General features: G+C 45.0%; 1 protein-coding gene across 1 annotated transcript in view; it reads left to right on the forward strand.

Annotated features, from left to right (window-relative positions):
- Window positions 1-708: 708 nt before the first annotated feature.
- Window positions 709-22,147, forward strand: part of tmx3b (thioredoxin related transmembrane protein 3b) — a 29,402-nt gene continuing 7,963 nt past the window's right edge. The window contains exons 1-13 of the mRNA XM_079291731.1: window positions 709-790; window positions 1,026-1,083; window positions 1,427-1,466; window positions 3,122-3,245; window positions 3,916-3,961; window positions 6,187-6,267; window positions 6,707-6,806; window positions 7,046-7,123; window positions 7,487-7,553; window positions 12,512-12,610; window positions 15,950-16,007; window positions 16,229-16,282; window positions 19,341-19,397. Coding sequence (XP_079147857.1) covers window positions 757-790; window positions 1,026-1,083; window positions 1,427-1,466; window positions 3,122-3,245; window positions 3,916-3,961; window positions 6,187-6,267; window positions 6,707-6,806; window positions 7,046-7,123; window positions 7,487-7,553; window positions 12,512-12,610; window positions 15,950-16,007; window positions 16,229-16,282; window positions 19,341-19,397 — 896 coding nt within the window. The 5' untranslated portion in view covers window positions 709-756. The remainder of the gene's footprint in view (window positions 791-1,025; window positions 1,084-1,426; window positions 1,467-3,121; window positions 3,246-3,915; window positions 3,962-6,186; window positions 6,268-6,706; window positions 6,807-7,045; window positions 7,124-7,486; window positions 7,554-12,511; window positions 12,611-15,949; window positions 16,008-16,228; window positions 16,283-19,340; window positions 19,398-22,147) is intronic.

Consider the following 22,147-nt stretch of genomic DNA (forward strand, 5'->3'; position numbering starts at 1 on the left):
AATACTGCATTTGAGTACAATTTCAAGGTTCCTGCACTTTCTGTGAGTATTTTCTATTTTATAGCCAGACATTACTTCTTCTTCTCTTCATTTCAGAGGGAGGTATTGTACGTCTTATTCCACCACATTTATCTGACATGTAAGATAAAAGGGAAAGTACATCCTTGGCGACAACTAAATGAAATTGTTGCTGATGTGCGTAATCAAATAATGAGTTTACCAACAGAACAAATATGATTACTAACATGACAAAACATCTGGCTATATTAATGTTGAGTCGACTACTTTTCATACCTACAGCACATGTTGCTGATTATACTACACTATCATTTTGAACGCAGGACTGCAGCATAGATATGTGGCATACATTTTAAAGTATGTAAAGAATACAAGCAGTGGAAGTTTGGCCTGTTGCCCTTGTTAATTATCTTAGAGCGCCACCTTGTGGTGAGGATCGATATTCATGAATAAATGCAGAAAATGTTATGGTGGCATATTTTTTTGTTGTTTTACTTCCAAAGTCAAATCAAATGCACTGATAGTATTTTAAAAATACTAAAAATCAGGCACCAATTATAGTTTTTTGAAATGTAACGTTATATTTTAAAATAATTTCGAAATGCAGCCGTGAGTCGTAAAACCAGAAGAAGAAGAAGAAGAAGAAGAAGCCGCTGGGAGTCGGAGTAGCCCACGCGCATGCGCAGACTGGCTGGCTTTAGCAGCTGTATTTCCTGATTGCTGTTTCCACTCGAAGCGATGGCAGAAGTGAAAGCTTCCCTGATTTGTGGCGGTACGTTCCCTCTATTTTTAATTAATGTACGTTTAGAGATACACTAAACACGCTATCACAGCGAGAGCTGCTTGTTGTCGGAACTGAAGGGAAATATTGATGCTCAGTTAGCTCTGGGACGAGCATTAGCTGGTGATGCTCTCCAGTCATGAGGTTTCAGGGGAAATATACAGACTGTAGAAAGCTCTTGTTCGCGTTAAGCTAACCTGTACTCCTTCTGTTTTCAATGTTACAGTTGTAGCGGCTTTCCTGGCGTCGGCCGTGCTTGCATTTGTTGAAGATTTAGATGACACGTAAGTGATGCACCCCTGCTTCAATATGTCACCTTCCTGCTGCTGTGGCGTTTTAACGTGCTCGTGCAACTTCCGAGTATACCAAAAAATCAGTTCAGTGCTTACTTCCTCTCTCAAGTTTGGCATGTGCATTTTCCTTTGTTTTTGTGAGATCCTCTTATTTGTCTCTTTTTGTGCAGCTTTTTTTTTTTTTTACAAATAATAACTCTTAATATCGACGTAACTTGAATAGTAACTATTCTTAATGTCTTAACATATAACACGCATCGTGTGGTGGCAGTTCCTCAGTATTTTGCATATGAATAACTTTATCTAACTGTCATTCATTCTTCTTTTTTGACAGATTTAAAGACACCAGAGTGAACGATGTCTGGCTGGTTGATGTGAGTCTGACACACACACACACACACACACTTACCAGTCTGGGTCCATTCAGCTATGCTTTAATTCACATCCAGCACGCCACTGTCCGGATCATCCCTTGCAGAAGTGGTCGGGATGGGCTGTAGGAGGGCGGGGGGGGCCGGAGGGGTTGTGCAGACTGTCCTCTGTGTTTGTGATTAGAGAATCACAAGTCATGCATACGGGGCAAAGCCAGGGGGCTCGGATGGGTTTATATCAGTTTGTGTCTGGGTCCATACAAGCAAACCAAGCTTGAGCACCCAAAGCTGCTTTCACTCCACGTCCGGGCTGCAGCAGTGAGTCCTTGTCTAAAATACTAAATTGTCCAAATCCACTAGAAAAGGGTTTGTTTGGGGGAGTATTTGACCTGAATTACTGCCAGTTACATACTGTAAGCTCCACTAATCAGTGTTTTTATAATGGCAAAGAATAAAATGTACACGGTCTCATTTCCAGTGATCAACTCACAGAGAATTATTCGCCAACTGTGCAGCTCTTTTGTTTTGCTTTTGGCTTTATGGCACACTAACGATACGGTTTAGTCTCACAGCTGTTGTCAGTCTTGTTACCAGCAGAAGTCGTCCGGCCGTTGGCAGCAAAAAATGCTAAACAATAAACCCACTTTACAGTACACGCGCAGCACCCAACGGCAGACAGACACAGTTAGCGACTAGCTGGTGAATTTAGTGGAGCGTTTAGCTCTTAAAGAGTCGGATACTTCCCTCAGCAGTTGGTAGAGACCAAAAACGGAGCTCAAATTGGAATGAATAATGGACTTACATTTGTCAGGTGGCCAGAAACACCACTGCAAAAAATTAACTGTTTCATAACAAGTTCATCGTATCAACTTAAAAGGGGGTGTGTCAGTATTACAACTAACTGTAAATAGCTGGGCCTTCTTCGATGTCTTTCCAACATGGCGCTGTTTGAGATCGATTAACTTCCTGGTCCCCCCTAACCTGCACCTCTGGTACGGTTCAGAGGAGACCTGCCAACTCTGCAACTCCCAGAACCCGAGCGTGCAGCACAGCCTCTCTGTCTGCAGGGCAGCATTTAGGATGGGCCAGTACGGATGGCGTCACGTCAACGTCCTGCGTAAGCTAGCCAATATCCTGGAGGCATGCAGGCTGGAAGCGGCAGAGTGGCTGAGCCGACTTTGTCAGGCAAAGGCGGGTGAGGCTCAGAGCAGCAGCATGAAGGTGTGGTTCTGTCACCCAGAGGCCACTGGAACACGAGAGCTGACCTCGCTCGCCAGCTGAACCTGCGCTCACATCCGCTGCCTTCAAGTGGTCAAACAATAGCCTTTTATCTGGGTCCTAATTGGCAGCCTTGCATTCAAATCATCCCGACTGCTGCTCCCATTCTTTAAGGATCCAGTGTTGACCTTTTGTACATAAAGAATCCATTCCGGAGGTCATACACAATATCACCTAGTCCTCCAAAGTAAAATAGTGCAAACGCACTCAAAATTCAGGACGGTAATCTACAAAACTGTGTGTGTGATTCTAAAAGAATGTAGAATAGAGATTTGGTTATTCCCTTTACAGATGATGTTATATTTTGAATAAACATAATGTTTTTATAATATGCTGCACGTGATCTGAAGCTTCCTTCTCCTGTTTTTCTTCTTCTTCAGTTCTATGCGCCGTGGTGCGGCTACTGTAAGAAACTGGAGCCAGTATGGCACGACGTGGGAGTGGAGCTGAAGAGCTCCGGGTCGCCGGTCCGCGTGGGAAAGATGGATGCCACCGCGTACTCTGGTGAGTAAACGACGGAGCGCTTTAGGGGCTTCCCTTGCGGCCCGGTCGTCCCCAGGTGGTTACTTCATGTGCTGGAGACGGAGATGGATCAAAATAATTGACTGTTGTTCAACAACACGGTGAGAAGCCCTGTATGTGAAAGGCTTTCAGGTCTCATTAAAAGCACCATAGACAATATTAAAGATGGCTTTTGTTTTATTATTGTGACATTGTTATGCCACAATAATCACACAGTGAAAGATTAATATTGTGAGTAAAATTACAGTAATCCTCCATTAAATTAGTTTCAGGAGTAATCCACGGGCACATTTAATTTATTGATTGACAGACTGGTACCTTTGTTTTAATCCACGGGGCTTTTAAAGGAATATGTCAACAGTTTAGGGAAAGATGTTTATTATATTGTAGTGGACAGTTAGATGAGCTTTAGGTCTGTTAAATATAATGCTACAGGTAACAGCTTAGCTTAGCCTGGCTTCATGTTTTCTGTTGAGACGTGAGAGTGCCGTCCTATTTTCTCATCTAATTATCGGAAATATCCAAAAATGTCAAACTGCTCCTTGAATCCTCAGTATTTTAATCCCAGGATTCTTCAAACCTCTGAGGAGAATGATGGTTCTCTAATGTCTTTCTTTCGTCTGAGATGCTATATTTGTTTTGTATGTTGCAGGAATGTCGTCAGAGTTCGGTGTTCGTGGTTACCCCACGATAAAACTGTAAGTGACAGAAAAACAAGCTTTATACACCACTAAACTTTGTGTGATCATGAATCAAACACCGTGCACACTTTCTTTTTTGCAAGTTGCTGTAATTTCCTTAGCCACTCAGTGCAGCTTTGAAAAGGCCTAAAGAAATCCATATGAGATTAAAAGGCTTATTGAATTTTGTACAGACCTACGGGGTCCTGACACAGACTGATAATAAGCTCAGTAGAATATATCTGCAGATAAACTAGTCTTAAGTATTTATTAAGATTGTCAGAGAGGCATTTATTCAACTTTACCGTCAGTTTTGAGGCTGTAATTTGGTGTTCTACTTTATTATATAAAGCGTCTTTACTTTAGTTTGTATTATTATTATCAGACAATGTTGTCGTCTTTCCCCTGAGGTTTGGCCTGTTGAGATGCCGTTAGACGACTTATTCACGAGGGAACAAGGTGTTGTTGCTGCTTCCTTAAGGCACAACTAAGTGACACACACACCTTCACACCTTCTTGAGCTAAAATTGTATTAGCTTCGGCACTGAAGTTAATTATACATTTATTGTGCGATAAACCCTTTAAAATCATCTCCAGTCATTTAAATTTGACTCTTATGTTTTACTTTTCTCAGGCATATCCCAGTTCTTCTTTTGATTCATTGATTGATAAATCAATATTTGGTGCTACAGCCACTTGTGAACCACATCAACTGATTCCTCATTTTCATTTCTCGTGAAGTGCAAGTGACATTTTTATTTTGATCCATCATATAAAATGGATGAATTTGGGTCGACGCCAGCTGCTCCACGGCACAACTCGTGTTGACTTGGGACAAGCGATCCTCCGTGCATTCCATACGGACTCATTTAACTGCTCGCTGCCGTAATGGGCTCCTCCATTTAGTTTCATCGAGCTCATTTGGGAAGAACCGCCACAGGATAACACGGCAGGGTTCATAACATCAAACCAGGCGAGTGATGAAACATCCGTCGAAGAACACGAGAAGTCTCCCCCGGTGTGGCGGGAGACTAGATTTAGAGCCCCCCCCCCCCCCCCCCCCCCCCCCTCCCTGTGGGCTGATGCAACCGTAGCAATCCTTAATGCATTCTGCTGCTTGGAGGAGCTGCTGGAACTCAATGAGGGCCAGTCGTTTTGTTTTTGTTTTTCATTGGAGGCGAGAGGATTTAGATGAAGTTGACCTTTTTGTGATGAATAAGCGTTTCCTGATAGATTTTTGTATCATCAGCTCACCTTGAAATAGACAGCTTGTCATTGCTGCGCTCAGATACGTCCAAAGACAGCTGCTGTCTTTAATGGGCTCAAGTAGGGCCGCTACTAATGGACTCTTTTCATTATCGTTTTCTTTTACTCTTTATTAATTCATGTAACTGCTGAGTAGTAAGTTTATTTATTTAGCGCAGTTTAAAAAAAACAACCCTGCAGTTGACCAAAGTGCTAAGTGCAGAAATTGACTAATGATACAACAAAACGCAGATATGGGGGGGGGGGGGGGGGGGGGGGCGCCGCCACCGCAGAATGTTGACAATGCTTCTGACAGGTTTTGAGAGGCCCAGGTCTTTAATTCCCAGAGATATTCTGTTTACAATGAAGTTCATCAGTTTCTCTATTGTGAGCATTTAACTCAACAGAGCATCTGGTGGGAGATTCTGTGCATCCGACAAATCTATGGATTCCAGCTTCCTGTTGAATCAATGCCACAAAGAATTCAGCCTGTTCTGGGCGCCGTCTAATACCTGGGTGCCGTCTAATACCTGGGTGCAGTGTAATACCTGGGTGCAGTGTAATACCTGCCCAGTATAAAAACGGTGTACCGAAGAAAGCGACCGCTAGAATGTAGAAAAGCAGCAAAAGTTGACATTGGAGGAGCTTGAACCAGCGAATATTTCCCATCTTTGCTTTATCAGACGGCAAAAGCGATTCATTGAACGTCAAAATAGTTGCTGATTGATTTTCTGTCCGCTGACCGAGCTTTGCCTCGACTGTAATATCTCTTTTTATATTGTTTCATATTCTCTTTTTCTCACAGAATGAGGTTTTTTCAGACAAACTCGATATCCTGAATGCAAAGTTCAATGTCGCGGAACTGTTTTTCCATTTTTCATTTATTTTCACATGAATGTCTTCACCCGGCAGCGGATTGAATAACACAGAGATAAGTAATGGTACGTTTGAATTATCAGCCTCTCACACTCTGTTTGGTGTCTGTCCCACCTCCTCAGGTTAAAGGGGGATCTTGCCTATAACTACAAAGGACCGAGGACAAAAGATGACATCGTAGAGTTTGCCAACAGGGTGGCAGGGTAAGCCTCCGACCACCGCTTCAAAAACAAAGGGCACCAAACTGATAATGAAGTAGAACTTCCCTCATTTCACAGCTGCGCTAATAAGAACCACCCGAGCAAGTTTATCAATGCAGACCGTGTTTGTTTCATAACTCAATGGGTTTCCCCCTCCGACGCTCCAGTTTAAGCCGCTGTATCAACGGTGCCTGACAGATTTCCTCCTCCTTGAGGGAAATCAAGCTTGATCCGTGACAGAGTGGGGAGATCAAAAGCTTGCCTCTCACTTCAGGGCTGCGAGGTGCTGAGTCTCCACTGGGTGGAGCCACCAGCACGCGAATCAAGACCAGAACTGTTGGCGCCTCTCCATCAGTTATTGCATTAGTGTGCCATCTTTGTGCTGAATGGATTTCACTCATTTACATGACCTAATCTGCGCGGGTTTTATTTCCCCCTCCAGACCGGCTGTCAGGGCGCTTCCCAGCAAGCAGATGTTCGAGCACATGATGAAACGACACAATGTGCTTTTTGTATACGTCGGCGGGGAGTCCCCCCTCAAAGTAAGCACCTTTTGTGACACAAAGACATGAATCCAGGTTTTATTTTTTTATTCAAGCTTCTTCAGAGCTGCGATGGTAAACCTGCGTATTGACTGCAGGAGACACACTGCTGCTGTTCTAACACATTTTAACAAAGATGTTCTGCGTAGGACTTTGTAGTGACCTGAATTGCATCTGTTTGAACACCGATTTATTGAAAGCTATTGTGTGCGCGCTGAAAGACTCGTTTGCCGTTGCAGGAGAAGTACAACGACGTAGCCGCCGAGCTCATCGTCTCCACTTATTTCTTCTCGGCTTCAGAGGAAGTCTTTCCAGAGGTAACCCTTTGAATTTGCCTCCCTTTGAATTTCAGAAATACACTTATAATTTGTAGAGTCCCGTATTTTTTGTCATCATATGTTGATACTCTTGAGTATTGTGCAACCAGTAAATATCTGTCCGTGCCATTTCTCTAAATTGTAAATCATGAATTATTTTAGCGTAGCCTCTCGCAACTGCATATCCAGATTCCGGGCCTGCATGCTGTGTTTGCATTATGCAAAACACTACAAGTTTCACAGTTTGCCGCAAAGCTCTGCTGCCAACAGTCTTGTCCCACATTTTGCAGGTGCACCAACAACCATCCAGTAAGAATGACTTCTGGAACTTGGTTTTGACTTCTGTTTTTGTGTTCTCAACAGTCGGTAACTTTGCCAGAGCTTCCTGCGGTTGTAGTCTTTAAGGATGGGGCTTACTTTACCTATGATGGTGAGTATTGTGTTACCGCGTCTTCATCTACGTTGCCGTTTAAAGGGCCAGTAGGGCGCTCTCTGGGCACTGCTCCTCGTCTCCTCTTTCCTTCCCTGCCGTCCTTGTTTTCTCTCGCTGTGTTCCTCTAGTTTTCCGGTCTCTGCTGCTGTCCTTTCATCTTCCTCACCACATTGAGTTATGGTGTGCCTGGCCCATCATAAAGCACCCGGGGCTCTGCCCACTATTGTGTGCGCGGTGAGGCCAGCGATGTTGTGGTGGTTTGTCTTTTGGGGCGGATGTACATAGCGGGTCGGGGTGGATGGGCGTGAGAGACCACAGTGCAGAGCAGGCACAGTGTATACAGTCATTTAAAGCCAAGAGTTGACTCACTGGAGCAGCCGTCAAGTCTCTCTGACATAAGAGGTTTAGAGGAGCTGCTCTATTCTGTTGCCCAATTCGATGCTTCTCACCGCAACAACCTGAGTTCACCGCGTTCCCCCATGATGTCTTGTAATCTGCTGGCGCTGTGGGCCCGAGCCGGCAGGCGGAACCGGAAGGGAAGGGCGTCGAGGCACAGCGTCAACACAAACGGGCCCCAGTAGTGGCCGTTGGGCAGACCGGGTGCGCGGTGCAGCGCCCGGAGGACGAAATCCACCTCCGCCGCCGCCCGCCAGCTCACGTCCGTCTGCTCCACCTGGCCGTTACGGAACGGGGGCTTCCCGCGCCAGAACTGCAGCAGGAGAGGCTCGCCGCAGCAGACGTTGATAACGAAAACTCCACCCTCGGCAGAGTCCTCCAGGACCTTGATACGGAGGATGTGGCCGATGTCTGGCATTGCCATGGCGACGGCGCATTAAAGCTTGTCAAGGACTGAGAAGGGGAGCGTCGCGTGTCCTCCTCACATGGCGGATTCCTCCTTTTAAAGGTCTAGGAATTGTTAAAGAAAGACGCTGGTTATTGTAGCTGAAAATGGATGAAGGGTAATGAGAGCACAGCTCATTAAGCACTCACCTCCGATGACGGCCCCGCTCTGCATTACGGAAATAGTTTTCCTGATCCCGTTTTAACCATCTGTAGTCGTTTCTCAGAGGACCGGTCCGATGTTGGATGAGGCACCTTATGCAGGAAGTTTTTTTTATCGAATGGTGTTTGGCTAAAGTTTTGCATAGCCACCCAGTGACTGTGTTTTATGGCAGACTATGATATCAATGAAAGTGTTTGGATGAATAACACATTATTTATTAGCTGTGTTGTAAATCCACCAGCTTACGGAGGCTTTAAAGCAACTTTCCTCATCTCCCCCTTGTTTTTGTATTTGTTTTGTGATTCAGATTCAATCTGCTTATGAGACATTCAGAGCACGTTTGCTGTTCTCATTGTGCAGGTCTGACTCGTTGTGTTTCTAAACAATAGATGTCATAGAAGCGGCGTCACGCTGTCCAAACGCGGCCTCTCGCTTTGTGCGAAATTATATTTGACATTTAGTTGAGCTTTGATTGGTTTCGTGCGCATCACAAGCAGCAGCATCCTTTTTGAAGAGCGCTGTTAGAATATAGTACAGCACGGAGGCTCCAGCTCATACATATTTAATAACTCAAACCCTTAGTTTCATGCTGCTGTACAGGTCTGCGCTGTTGTTTTGCTTCAAGGGCCATATGGTTTTGATCATTGTGTGTGTGTGTGTGCAGGGAATTCTACTGGGCTACATGCTGGCGCTGTAAGAAGACAACAGAAAGATATAATTAGGATGTATGTTAGTCTGCACAGCATGCTGTTTGCACTCGCCAGAGATGTTTTTTCAACGATGTTTTTGAGTGTTAAAAGAGAGAAAGGGATATGGTGGAAAATATGCACGATCGGTCTGAGTTAGGGATGTAGATGTAGGTCTTGCCCATGTTGTCTTTGGGGAGCAAATCTGTAGTTCTTCCTCCTTCCAGTGACGTAATTTGTCATCGTTGGCGGAAAGGAAGAACTACAGAGTGCTACTTAAGCTTTGGTAGCTGAGGGCCGCAAAGCCGCTCAGAAACGCCCTCGTTCTCTTCGCTTGTGTTACGTCAGCCAAAATCGCATCGCAAAATATGGGGGCATGTTCTAGACGATTTTACAGTATTTTGGCTGACTCGGATATTCAACCGAGGAGAGGCCACTCGAGGATGCTGCTGCTGGGAGAATATGGCCGACGGGGACCCTCCGGAACAAAATCCTTCTGCTGGATGGAATGTATAGTTTGTGAATTAAGGACTTATTTTGACCGATTTGCTGAAAGTTGGAACTGTGGAAAGACCAAACAAGACGTGCTTGTTAAGACACTTGAATTCAGAAGGTTGTATTTTTCTGTTTAGGTTAAAGAGTATTTTCTTTATTGACATTTCTGTGAGTTTATTTATGAGGCGTAGTGAACTTGCCGTTCTAATGCAATGCATCTTGGTCCACAACGGGAGAAATCAGCTTTCTTGGTCAATAAAGCCACACTATTTCCATCAGCACTGGCTGGACACCCACATAAAAAGGTGGTGAATTTCCCCTTCAACACACATTATGGAAGGCTCAGCATCAGGCTCTCTGTTAATCTGTGTCAGTGCTTTGGCCTCTCCTTGTATGGACATGGACATGACACAGCCAGCTGTGAGGTGGCACTATTTTGCATCTGTTTATCGGCAGCACTTGACCGACGGGCGGCTTAACAGTCCATGACTGTGATTACCTAAAAAGGTAATAGCACACTGATGTTATGTGACGTTTGGTCACGGCACACATGGAGAGAATTGGCTTCATTGGTTATTTGAGTTGGCAAAGACGGCAAGGTCAGTGTGGAGGAAGCGTCAGCCATATTTTCCACACATGTAACATCTTTACTGCATCACAAACCAGGTGTGTCCTTTGTTGGTTCTAATTTTGGTCTGTTGGTCTTCCACCTTGGTCGGTACCAGGCGGCCAACGCTGAAGTGTCTTAAACTGGCATTCTTTCTAATGGCCTTTATGGTCTCAGCTGCTAGTTTTAAGTCTTCTTCAATACAGCATGATGTTCATTTAGTTAATATGGTCCCATTGAGAGCAGAATGGACGATCTAGCGGGGTGACTGGTGCTGAATTCAAGGCTTCAACAGACTGCCCACAAACCAGTGGGTTCATATATATATATTCTATGGTCTACACTGAAATACCTCAGCAGCTACAGAATGGATGAGGACATTTTCTACAAACATTCATGGTCCCCAAAGGTTGAATCTTACGGACTTCAGTGATCCCCCGACGTTACCTTTTTGTGCCGTCATCCAGTTATGAGTCAATTGGTCCAGAACTTTGGTTTCTTTGACATTTCCATCAGCCTCATCTGTACTCTGTGTTAATACGTGAATGTTGGCATGCTCACGTTTCTCCCACTGGCTCCGTTTCTGCACTATTTGCGTCGTCTTGGAGGTCCTCCGTACCATTAACCTCCATCTTTGAAACGTGTCAGAGCTGCCTCCTCCCCGCGCTCGAAGCTCTGACACTGGATCATCCTCACTCCACTCTTGTCTGTTGTTGTCTCTCCTCCCCCTCATCTTTCTCTCTCGTCTCCAGCTGTGTGAACTCTGGGCTGACAGGCTCCTGTAGGGTGATTGTGAGGTGGGCGCCCGCGAAGAGAGCAGCTCTAATTTGTTTCAAGGTGAAGCAGGTTCAGTCGGCCCCAGTACGGTCCCAGCATGGGGCCTTCAGCTAGCTAGCTAGCTAGCTCTCTTTCTTGCATCTGGGAGAAGAGAGTCGGGCAGCTGCATGCTGTCTATAAAGCCAGAACATCTGTGGAAAGGACTCTCTGTAATGTACCAGATTGACTGACTCAGCAGCCTTTAACAACAACTCTGCCTTTGCACAGCAGCAGTGAGGACTGGATTGCATTGCAATAAGGTCATGAATCTAGTACATGCTACGACCTCGGGGGGTGTTCAGGTTTTAGGTTGTCATGTTCGGTACTGTGCTCCCAGCTCGTTTGGGGAGCAGCTTAAGAACCACGTAAAAGTCATCAGCGTTGCTGTAATTACTGTACCGGAAGCAGAGGGGTCGTGATAACTTATGAACACGTCGTAATGAGGTCCCGGCCACATTTGACATCAATTATGAGCATCCTGTAGCCTCTCCCAGCCGCAGAAAGCAGTGCTGTAGCAGCCTCGCTACACCCTATTCAATCCCTCGGGGGACAGACTCCGGTTCCCGTTTGCATGTTGCCTTCCAGATGTTAGGGTAGAAACAACATGTGGTTCATTCAGCAAGCAATCCTTTATTTTACTTCACTTTATTTATTTATTTTTCATTTGTTGCACCTCATTTCGTTCTTTCTTTTTCTCCCCCCTAATGCATCTGTTGAATTATTCATTCGCTCCAAATGTGTAAAAATCTGCCCTGAAAATAAATGTATGTACGCGCGGAGATTAATTTACAAACCAAATGTTTTTGTTTTTTTTAAAGACAGAAAGGCAAAATAGCTGCGAAGAAAATGAGGTTAGTTGAGCCAGAAAAAACCCAGCGTCTATTTTGAATGAATATTGCAGTTTCTTTTGAATATCTTTACAACTGACTAAGTACGAAATGAATGCTTATCGGGCTGAACGTAATGTTCTTTCATTCGTGTCTTAACAACCAAACTGATGCATTTGATTGACTACTGGATCGATTCTCGGGTTGATTGATCCACTAGCTCTGACTCGCAGTCCATCGGCTGTCAGACCCACAATAGCCTCCCTGACTGCTTAACCCAGAGGCAGCCGGCTGTCATAACCGTTTGTGATCATTGTCTCGCTAACCTCTGTCTTTGAAAGCTCAGCTCGTGTCCCGCTCTCTATTCCCTCGAGGGCACAAGAGTGGTAAACACTGATCGTCTTACAATCCAGGCATCAATACGCTGTTGTGCTTTGCTTTTAATATAGACTGGTTGTGTGCTGAATGTCGATTTTCGTCCCTCTGCCTCTGAAAGGAAATTCTGTCTCTTTGTGTTGCAGAGTACGCAGATGCTAGTTTGTCATCATGGGTGAACAAGGAGCGCTTCCAAGGATACCTCCAGATTGATGGCTTTACACTCTATGAGCTCGGAGAAACAGGTGGCGTATGCACAACATTATTTGCACTCCCATCAGCATACATATGTGTGTATATATATCATATTATGCAGGTCTAGCTTAATTTAGGGTCCTCAAATGTCTTAATTATCACATATAACATCGTCTCTGATTCATTTTCTACTTGTTGTTTTATTTATTTTGAAACCCTATAATGGTGATTTGTCAATAATAATTTAAGTGTATATTTTTTGTGCCATTTTATGCTCTTAATGATTACGGAGCCGTAGTCTATAGTCAACATTTTTTAATTACAGAATGATTACCATCATATATAATTTGAAGTGAATCAGCACTCTGCTTTGCTCGGCCGGCCTCTTTAATGCAATTCACACTAAATCCCCGAATATTGAGCTTCCCACCGCCCAAATATCCAATCAACCACATGAGGACTTTATAATTAAAAAGCAAACATGTTGGAGTTGCTCTTGTCAAAAGTTCCTTGTATAAATATTAGTGTAAATTGTGTGTGTGTGTGTGGGGGCGGGGGGGCTGTGATGAGAGTCTGACACTTCCATCTAGATTTAGCCCACGTTGCTCTACTCCACCCGCTTTCTCTCTCTCAGAGGACGTTTAAGCTCCAGAGTGGAAGTCAAACGCTGTTAAACGGCAGTAAGTTGATGCTCTGTGCAGAGAAAGCTGTGCTTCTCATCTAGATAGTGTTTCACCTCTTTATGTGCAGTTGGACTGTTTTTTGTGGTCTGTTTTTAAAGGTGCAATGTGTGAGATTTGGCGTGAATTTTAGTTTAGCAACAGAATTTGAAGAGGTTACAGTGTTGATGTGTCAAAGACGTCCATGTATTGAGATGCTGGAAATGAGCGTGCTAACCAGCTAGCCCCAGCCCGTCCTGTCTTGTTTTACAACTTGTACCTCAGAAGACGATAGTGAGTAACTGTAGCGTCCATTCTGACATATTTTGCTCAAAGAAACAGGGCAACCCTAAGGGCTTGTCAATCACGTTGAAGGTACCGGGTCTGTGTAGGATTAAATCCAAAGAAACGAGAAAAGTGTGTTTGTTTCGTCTTCCCCGCCGCCGGTAGGATGCTTTGCCGGGAGGAGATCGACGCATGAACCAGGAGACGGACCTTCAGTAGCAGTTAGCTCGAATTCAGCTCGTGCAAATCCCAACACCGGGGCCAGACCGGCTAACTCTCTGCGCTCCACCAGCCCGCTGTGAGTCCCGGCGCTGGGGTTTGTGCTGACTGAATTTGAGTTGCTGCTGACTGGCTGTCCGTCTCCCCGAGCCGCCGAACGCTCTCCTCCCGGTGAAGAAGGTGTGGCTTATTTCCCTGTTTCTGCCCCTCTGGATTCAATCCAATATACCGACTGCACAGCAACGTGAACTGAGAGACTAGATAGCGGCGTTATTTTGAGCGGCTGGACCCAGTAATGGAGGTGAAATGATGCCCTTTATTTGTTAGACGCATGTGGCCAGATCTTCCACATTGCACCGTCTAACCCATTTATACCAAATCTGTAGTTTTTAGTTCTGAACACAAAAAAAAAAGTCTCTAAAGCGCCATAACTGGATGAACCCGATGTGACTGCTTTAAGACGGCACAGTCTGCAGCTTCAGTCCGCCGCAACAACAAACATAAATAGAGTATAGATCGAAGTCATATTCATGAAAACGGTATAGAATTTTCCAGCCTCGTCTCTAAAGGCTTTTCAATCAAGTGTCGAGTTTCAAGCCCTCGGGCTGATTGTGTGGCGGCGGGGCCCTCGCACGTCCATGTGTCTGTTTAAATACCAGTGTGACCAAAATCAATGAATAGTCTCGAGCTGTAATTTAGTTCTGTTTACGGGGCGAAACTTAAGGGACAGGCAGAGGCGAGGATGAATGACTTATTGAAAAGAAAATCTATTTGACGGGTTCACAGGGACTGGTGCTCAGAGGCAGAGAGGATCGTCAATGCAAACAACCACACGGCAAACTTTCACTGCTGACTGTTGCGCCGTGAAATAATGTCACAATCGCAACAACCAATGAAAACTGCAGCTTTTGGTGTGAGTTTTCTCAAGATTTTGCGCATGAACATGAAACTTTCTCCATGTTTAGACTCTCAAATGGTCAACTCGGCTGGATAAAGGACGTAGTCCAGTCTATAAATATGCTTCAGAAGAAATATGATGCGCCCAGCTTGATGGATGGGTAATCTTTGAAATTTGATTACATCACTCCACAGTGACGTTTGTGAGTGCTGATAGCTCTTTCTTTAAGCGTTTACCAGAACAATTAGAAACTTAAGCCCGTGGCCCTTTTATTATTAACTTAATGAAAAGGTTTCCTCATAGAGGTCATGTCTCATGTGACAACCTGAGTATTTATTCATGTTTATCAGCATTTTAACTCCATTATTACCACAAAGAGAGGTTTAAAAGGATTATATAGATCATTATTATTCATTGATTTTAGAGACAGAATATTTTATTGCACTCTAACCTCCATGTTGTGCTTCACACTGGTTAATGGACAGATATTTGCATCAGAATAAGACTTCCTCACCTGAAAATAGTGCTTTTTTTTGTTAAACATTTGGCGTAGAGGTCCCGTAGTTTCGCAACATTTCACTAAATATTTCTTTCATCAATATGCAAATGTATGATTCAGCTACTTCAACAATGCACCCTGTGCACCTCGTTAGGTGCTTCAAATAGGTAATTATGCGCTTTTTTGCAGGTTTTATTGACATGAAGAAGCATTGTAGAAGTAAACCGTTCATAAACTATTGTTCACTGCATTCCTGTTTTTCCTCCGACAGCCACAGAACTATCAGTCATTTTGGGAATGTTGGAGATTAATAGTGCACATATTCTCATATACAGTAGGACTGGCCCTTTAACACAAAAATAGTTTCTGCAGCTTAACTTCCATTTCCACACGCTCTGCATGTGAAATATTCATTTTCATGACAGTCCACTGCCGTCACACGAAATGCACCACCAGTGACCACCAGGGGGCAGGCTGGTACTCTCATCCAAACAACACGGCCTCAAACTAATGCACCTCTGAACGACGGACCATTTGAGTTGTGTAACAAAAATGTATTTTTCCAAGTAGACCTATTTGTCGTGTTGTGAGTTTTGAATTGCACCGAAAATATCTCTTTTACCAGAAGAGTGACCAAGTAGGAAGCCTAAACTGGCTTAATGTTTGAGTGATGAATGAATAAAGCGCTCTCGGTGCCTCCCTTTCTTTTCCACGGCTGAGAGGCGATTCGTCTCCTCCACTGCCTCTTATCTGCCTGCCATTGTCTTCTCACCCTCTCTTTTTTTTGGTGTGTGTGATTGTGATTTGTAATCCCTGTCCGCCACCTCAGGCAAATTGGTAGCGATTGCAGTCATCGATGAGAAGGACCCCACAGAGGAGAGTGGCAGGTACAAAGAACTCTGAAATTAAAAAGCATGGCTCTGTATAAACGACTCCCACACAGTCCCATGGGTTCCACCGTGGTTGTGTTCAAGTGCACGGCTTTCAAATAAAGATAAGGCTTGCTGTTTGCATCGCTCCACAAATTACAGGCATCGGTCTGAAGAAGAAGAAGAAGGGTTAGACTTCGACTCATGTGGTGTTTCCCTCTCTTCTCATTTGCTTTTAGATTAAAGACCTTGATTCAGAGGGTGGCAAAGGAATACAGAGAACATTTTAACAGGTAAGACACGACGAGGTCAAAGATGAATATCCAATTTATACATTTATTCGAGGATGGCGCCCTCGCTGGGGAGCGCCGCCCGTCTATTCACAAGCTAGTCCATGCCTTTGTCGGGGCACGCATGTTTTCATTGAGGTTCAGTAGAAAGGTAATTATGCAAAATGTCAGCTTCCAAATATAGGCGTTCTACTCAGCTGTCAGTCAGAAACTCAGCTCGGCTGGTATGAATGCATAATTCTTCTGTTTTCTCTTGTGCAATAACAACCGGAGATGGGATCTTTGTGTTGCGTGGCGCCTTGTTAGACCTGTTCTCCTCCCGGAGGGGAACTCATTAAACAAGGCATCCAACACAAGGAGGAAATGCACCTGAAATGTATAATCTCACAACCGCGTTGACGTTATTTTGGCTGTTAGCGGACTGTAAGAACACGGACACTCAGATGTTTACCATAGGGCTCCTGTCCTGTCACAGCAGCTGCATCTGTGCATGCTTCAGTGAGTGCAGTAGGTCACCCTTCAGCTAAAGCACACACGCTCAACTGAAGTGGCTCCAATTCAGATCGCCTCTAATGTTGCTGTTCTGTAGCTGGCCCTCATCTCTGATCACTCCCAGCAGAGCGCCAGGCGACAGGATTTCCTCAAAAGGATTAAAGAAATGAATAAAAAAATCACATTTTCATCATTATGCTGCGCTTAAGTTCCTCATCGCGCCCCGTCATTGACCACGTTGCTTCATCCGACAGATCTCTGCTTTTGATTGAAGAGGTGCATCTCAAACCGCCGTGATCAAAGTGTTTCCCTCGCCAGGCGTTCCCATTAGGACTGATTTGATTACACAGATCCCTATCAAGTGGACGACTATCCGCCACGCTGCTCTGTGCTGGCTTTCTTCTTTTTTTTTTTTGAAGACTTGCGTTTGAGAAACCCAGCTGAGATCAGAGCTGCCTGCAGTGTTCTGACATACCGAAACGGTTCTTGTAGTTACAAGTCAGGAGCTCGAGTGACGCCCCCGGTGGCGGGCGGCGGCAGCGCCTAGTCAGCAGATCAGCGGTGACTGATGGAGGAGCACCCGTCATTATTATCTTGGCTTTTATGTGCCGGTTGCTGCAGACGGTTGGTGCAACAAGACCAGACAAGAAGCCTTGTTCAACTGAAACCTTTGACTTTCTATCCTTCAATGGATCTGGACTCAGGTTTCACAGGCTGTGCCCTGCTTGGAGGCAATTAGATGTTGAGCAACATACTTAACTTTTCAGGACATCTTAAAGATGCGTTAATGTATTTATATCCCAATATCATGAATAAAGTACACTCCCCCCTCAAAAAAGACCTTTTAAGGGGAATAAATGGAAGAAGGGTTGAGGAAGGATCCCTCTCTCCACCAACAGACAATATGCAATATTGCAATTGTTTTGTGGTCTGCAACTTTAATGTTTTGTGCACACTCCCACTGCTTCCAGACGCAGCAGAACAGCTCCCATAAAGCCACTGTACGCTAGTTAGCTGGTGAACTGGCTGAACGTCCTGTAGAGCAGCTAAAGAGCCACATATTTGAGTTGCTGTGCTGCACCAAGTGACCAAAATAAATAAATGAAGACGAGTATAAGAACATCTTTTGCAAGAGACGCACGGTAACGCAAGCTCGTTTGACAAGAACTAAAGCTGACGGGTCATCTAAATGTCCCCAGTGTCTCGAATATGTGGTGGATTTATTTTCTTTGCATTTAATATATTTCCAACAACATGCTCCTTTATGATCATCGGTTGTTCAGTCATTCATTCCTGTCCACAAAGACATTAGAAGTCTATCTGCGGGAGCCCAAGGCCTCCTGGTGATACGGGTGACACGGTTTTCCTGTAGAACATTCTTGTGTGTTATGAACCGCCTTCTATAATTTGGCAATGGCTTTAATGCCGTTCACCTCCCACACACACACTTTCCCTGGTTCTGTGGGAATCTGGCTTCAGAAAACACTCTCTCTCCCCCCCCCCCCCCCCCCCCCATGAGAACCACATGACATGGCAGATAAGGGCAATAAATATCGGCTTCAGTTGTTGTAGTTTCGACACTTGAACGATTCCAGAGGGAACATTGAAAGTAAACAGACCAAATCTCAGACTTATGGAGAAATCTGAAAGTGTTTACGAGAAAGTAGCTGTTGTGCATTCTTTCTCCGCGCCGCCTCCAACGCATGCAGGTTTCTCAGTTGGTTTGCTCACCCCTCTGGGCCGGTCTGCTCAGCAGTCTGGCCAAGATGTGTCAGTGGGAAGATGGACATGCATGGGGAAGCAGATTTGTAAATGTTTAAATTATAGACACAGAATTAATGACACACAGTCTTGCACTTGTAGATCCTTTTTTCCAGTGACGTCGGATCCAGAACTCCCTGCTGCAGCCGTCAGAGCAGAAGCTACAAACTGACTTTTTGACGAGCTTTATTCCCAGTTTGTCCCAGTATTGTCAGCATTATTGTCACTAACGCAGACAGATTTTTTTCATATTGCATCCGCAGGATTTATCATGTAGTTCAGTCTCTTCATAATCGTGTCATCGATATAAGCAGGAGCAGTATTGCGTGGCACCCAGGGGACAACCGCGCAATATGTAGCTGTGACTCGGAATGAATATAATATATATGTTGAGGCCCCCATAATCTGTCATTCAGTGGAAGTCACTGGCTCGCCCCCCCCCCCCCCCCCCCCCCAATTCTACCCACAATACACCCTGCTCAGACATAGTGCGGCACAATGAGATACAAATTGAATTCCTTCTCCTGCCTTATCGTTTAGATAAATCACCTGAGTCTTTTCTGTGGTGGGGAAACGGGAGGCACGGAGCTTCGGGGGAATTTTTTTTTTCTTTCTGCAGTGACAAAAAAATACCGCTTTTCCATAACAGAACGTACAATTCCATTCAGTGTGTTCTCATAACTGCAGGAAAGTCGGCGTCCCAGTTCCGTGCAGTCCACTGGGCCGGGAGAGAGAGCGCTTGTTTTGCTCTACTGTGTGTTCTTCTTGATGCACGCTATCATGACGCTGATTTGTCTTGCCTCTCCAGAGACTTCCAGTTTGGACACATGGACGGGAACGACTACATTAACAGCCTCATTATGGGGTGAGTGCCTCGAATCCTCTCCCTTCTCTCGTCATGTCCTTCTCTCTTCGCCCCCATCATAATTACCTTCTGTCAGCTACTTATCCAGGTCTGGACTGACATGTAATTGTCAGCCTCTGCCATTAAAGATGCTTTTGTGGGGAATTCAATTACACAGACCGTCATATCTTTTTTGTTTTCAGTGCACTCGTACTATTGTAACCCTCCCCTCCCACACTATTAAGCACACATGCGATTGAAAAAGCACACAAGACCCCGCAAATCTGCTTGCACATGGGGCGGGATGGTACGATAAGGCTGTGCCTGGATTAGGTCTGTGATGGTCATGTGTTTTTAATAGCGCGTCGGAGAGCAGCGCTAATGACACAGCCGGCCCTGCTGCAGGAGCGCCGCGCCGAGGCCGACTGTTGGTGCGTCGGGCTCGGAGAGGCCCCGCAACTTGACAACCCACACACTTTTAATTAGACAGCTGCGCTATAGTGTTACAGGCCAGCAGGGCTGTAGCAGTTGGCGCGTCTTGTTTTTATATCTTAACAACGTACAGTGTCTAATTATGTCTTTGTGTAGTGTTGTGCGTGTTTTGTGTGAGAATCCCTGAGCGTACGAGACCGCTGCGGGATGTTTTAATTTGGGCACATTATTTGTGTGAGGGAGATTACAGCAGACATGGTCTCCTAAGTCTTGTGTAATTAAGAGTGCGTCAGTGAGTACAGTAGAAGTCGTATTGGAACATGTGACGGCGTTCAAACAGCAGGCTAAAATTAGACGGGCAGTGTTTATATTTAAGGATGAAAGAGGTGATTAGCCCTCCTAATTTTATACGAGTAGATACAATATGTATTTGCCGGACTGAATTTGGATTAATTGCCCTCCTTTGAGGAATGAAATCCTGGCCTGTCACTGTCCACTAATTCTCTCCCCGAGGAAACCCGTGGAAATGAACACTTTCTGTCATCGCAGCGATTACTGTGTTCTGGCAGCGGTCTGTCTGGCGTAAGGCTGCCTCTGCATCCACCAAACTCACACACACACACACACACCATGACAGGAACGTGTGTGTGTGTGTGAAGGGAATATTTGTAATCATAGAAGGTGAATGATTCGGAAGATTGTTACCTCACAAACCAGCCATTCGATTTGTCTGCTAAAGATTGCTTGTGTGGAAACTTCTTTCTTTTTAAGGGGCAGATTGTTTGTCATCTAGTTTGTATGTCCCCGTGCGTGTTTCCTGGACACTCTGTTAATCATTATCACCGTCCTCTTGCTATAATTAAAACCCAAGAACGGAAAGTGAAAAGACAACTTGCAGAAGAGGAATTAATGAAGTGCTGATAATGAGCCTGAGTCCCACTTAGTGAGTAAAAAAAACATGCAAATGGTGTTTTTAAAATCCAGTTTTCACCTTTCTATTCTTTTTTATAGACTAGTTCCAACAATTCGTTTTTTTGCACAGTTTGATAAGAAGATCGGTACCACACAAATGGAGCTGAAGCCACACAGTTAGCTTACAGCAGTGTAACAGTGTGTTCTCCAGAGCATTGCTCCCCAATTTAACTTCCCCCGAAACCACAAATTGAAGGTGCATCCAATCTAAAGAGCGTTGCTGTCAAACGTGTGCGTTTCATGCATCAGTGTGGAGGTGAAAACATGAACCAATGAACTGTTGTAAGACACCGTGGGAGTTGTCATTGCACTCAGCAGAAAACCTCCAGACCTTATGCTAACACACGCTAACGCTAAGCTTCATGGTGAACACACAGGCATGAGTGGTATTAATAATAAGCGTATTTCCCCAAATGTTGAACTATTCTTTAAACAAAAGAAGAAAAAAGCACAGATACACGTGAAGCACATGTATGACTGCGGTGGTGTCGATCTTTCTCATCTAACTGTATTCAAGAAGTAATTGTATTTCCTAAAATGTCGGATTGTCCCTTTTTTAATAATCCAGACGGACCTGGATGAACTTCCTCTGTAATCACGAATAATTACCCCTAATTATACAGTATGGCAGCCGCTTTTGGCAGCGGAAGGGGAATCGTCTTAAATGTGTGTTTTGTGCCAGCTCTAATTCTATAGAGTACAGTGTGGCCCTTCATTATGGGCGGCAAACCCCCAGTAGTCTCCACTCACAGAGGTGAATAGGCTAATCCATATTTATTTTAAATGGGTGCCATCTGTTGGAGTAGGCTGGTTGTCAGATGGACTACACACTCGTGTGTGTGTGTGTGTGTGTGTGTGCACTCATGTGATTGCAGAGCTCAGCTGGACAGAGTAGTGAGGTGTGTGTGTGTGTGTGTGTGTGTGCTCCTGATCTCGGCTGGGTGGTGGATTGGGACAGTGATGGATGTGTGTGTGCAATTTGTTGCCGGGTTGAGAAACACTGCAGGGTGTGAGGCGGCAGAGCTGTGATGGACTGTTTGTGTGTGTGTGTGTGTGTGTAAGCCAGGGCTCGGCGTTGTGCGAGACATGTGAAAGAGGGATTGCCTGTTGGTATGACCTTGTTCGTTACCTCACGCAGTTCTGTAATTCCTCCGCTGATTTGTCGACGCAGGCGGGCCGGAGAGCGCGCTGCGTCTCTGTGAAACGAGGCTTCTTTGTATACCTTCCGTGTGTGTCTCTCAGCAGTGGATGCAGAGTTGCTCTCCTCTGGCCTCCCTGCGATTCACCTGTCAGCTGTAATTTGTGAAGGTCTCTTTAACTGTGACCGGCACAGACCCATAAAGCGCCAGAGTTGCACACTGTATGCA

This window comes from Melanostigma gelatinosum (assembly GCF_949748355.1).
Source record: "Melanostigma gelatinosum genome assembly, chromosome: 20".
Lineage (NCBI taxonomy): Eukaryota > Metazoa > Chordata > Actinopteri > Perciformes > Zoarcidae > Melanostigma > Melanostigma gelatinosum.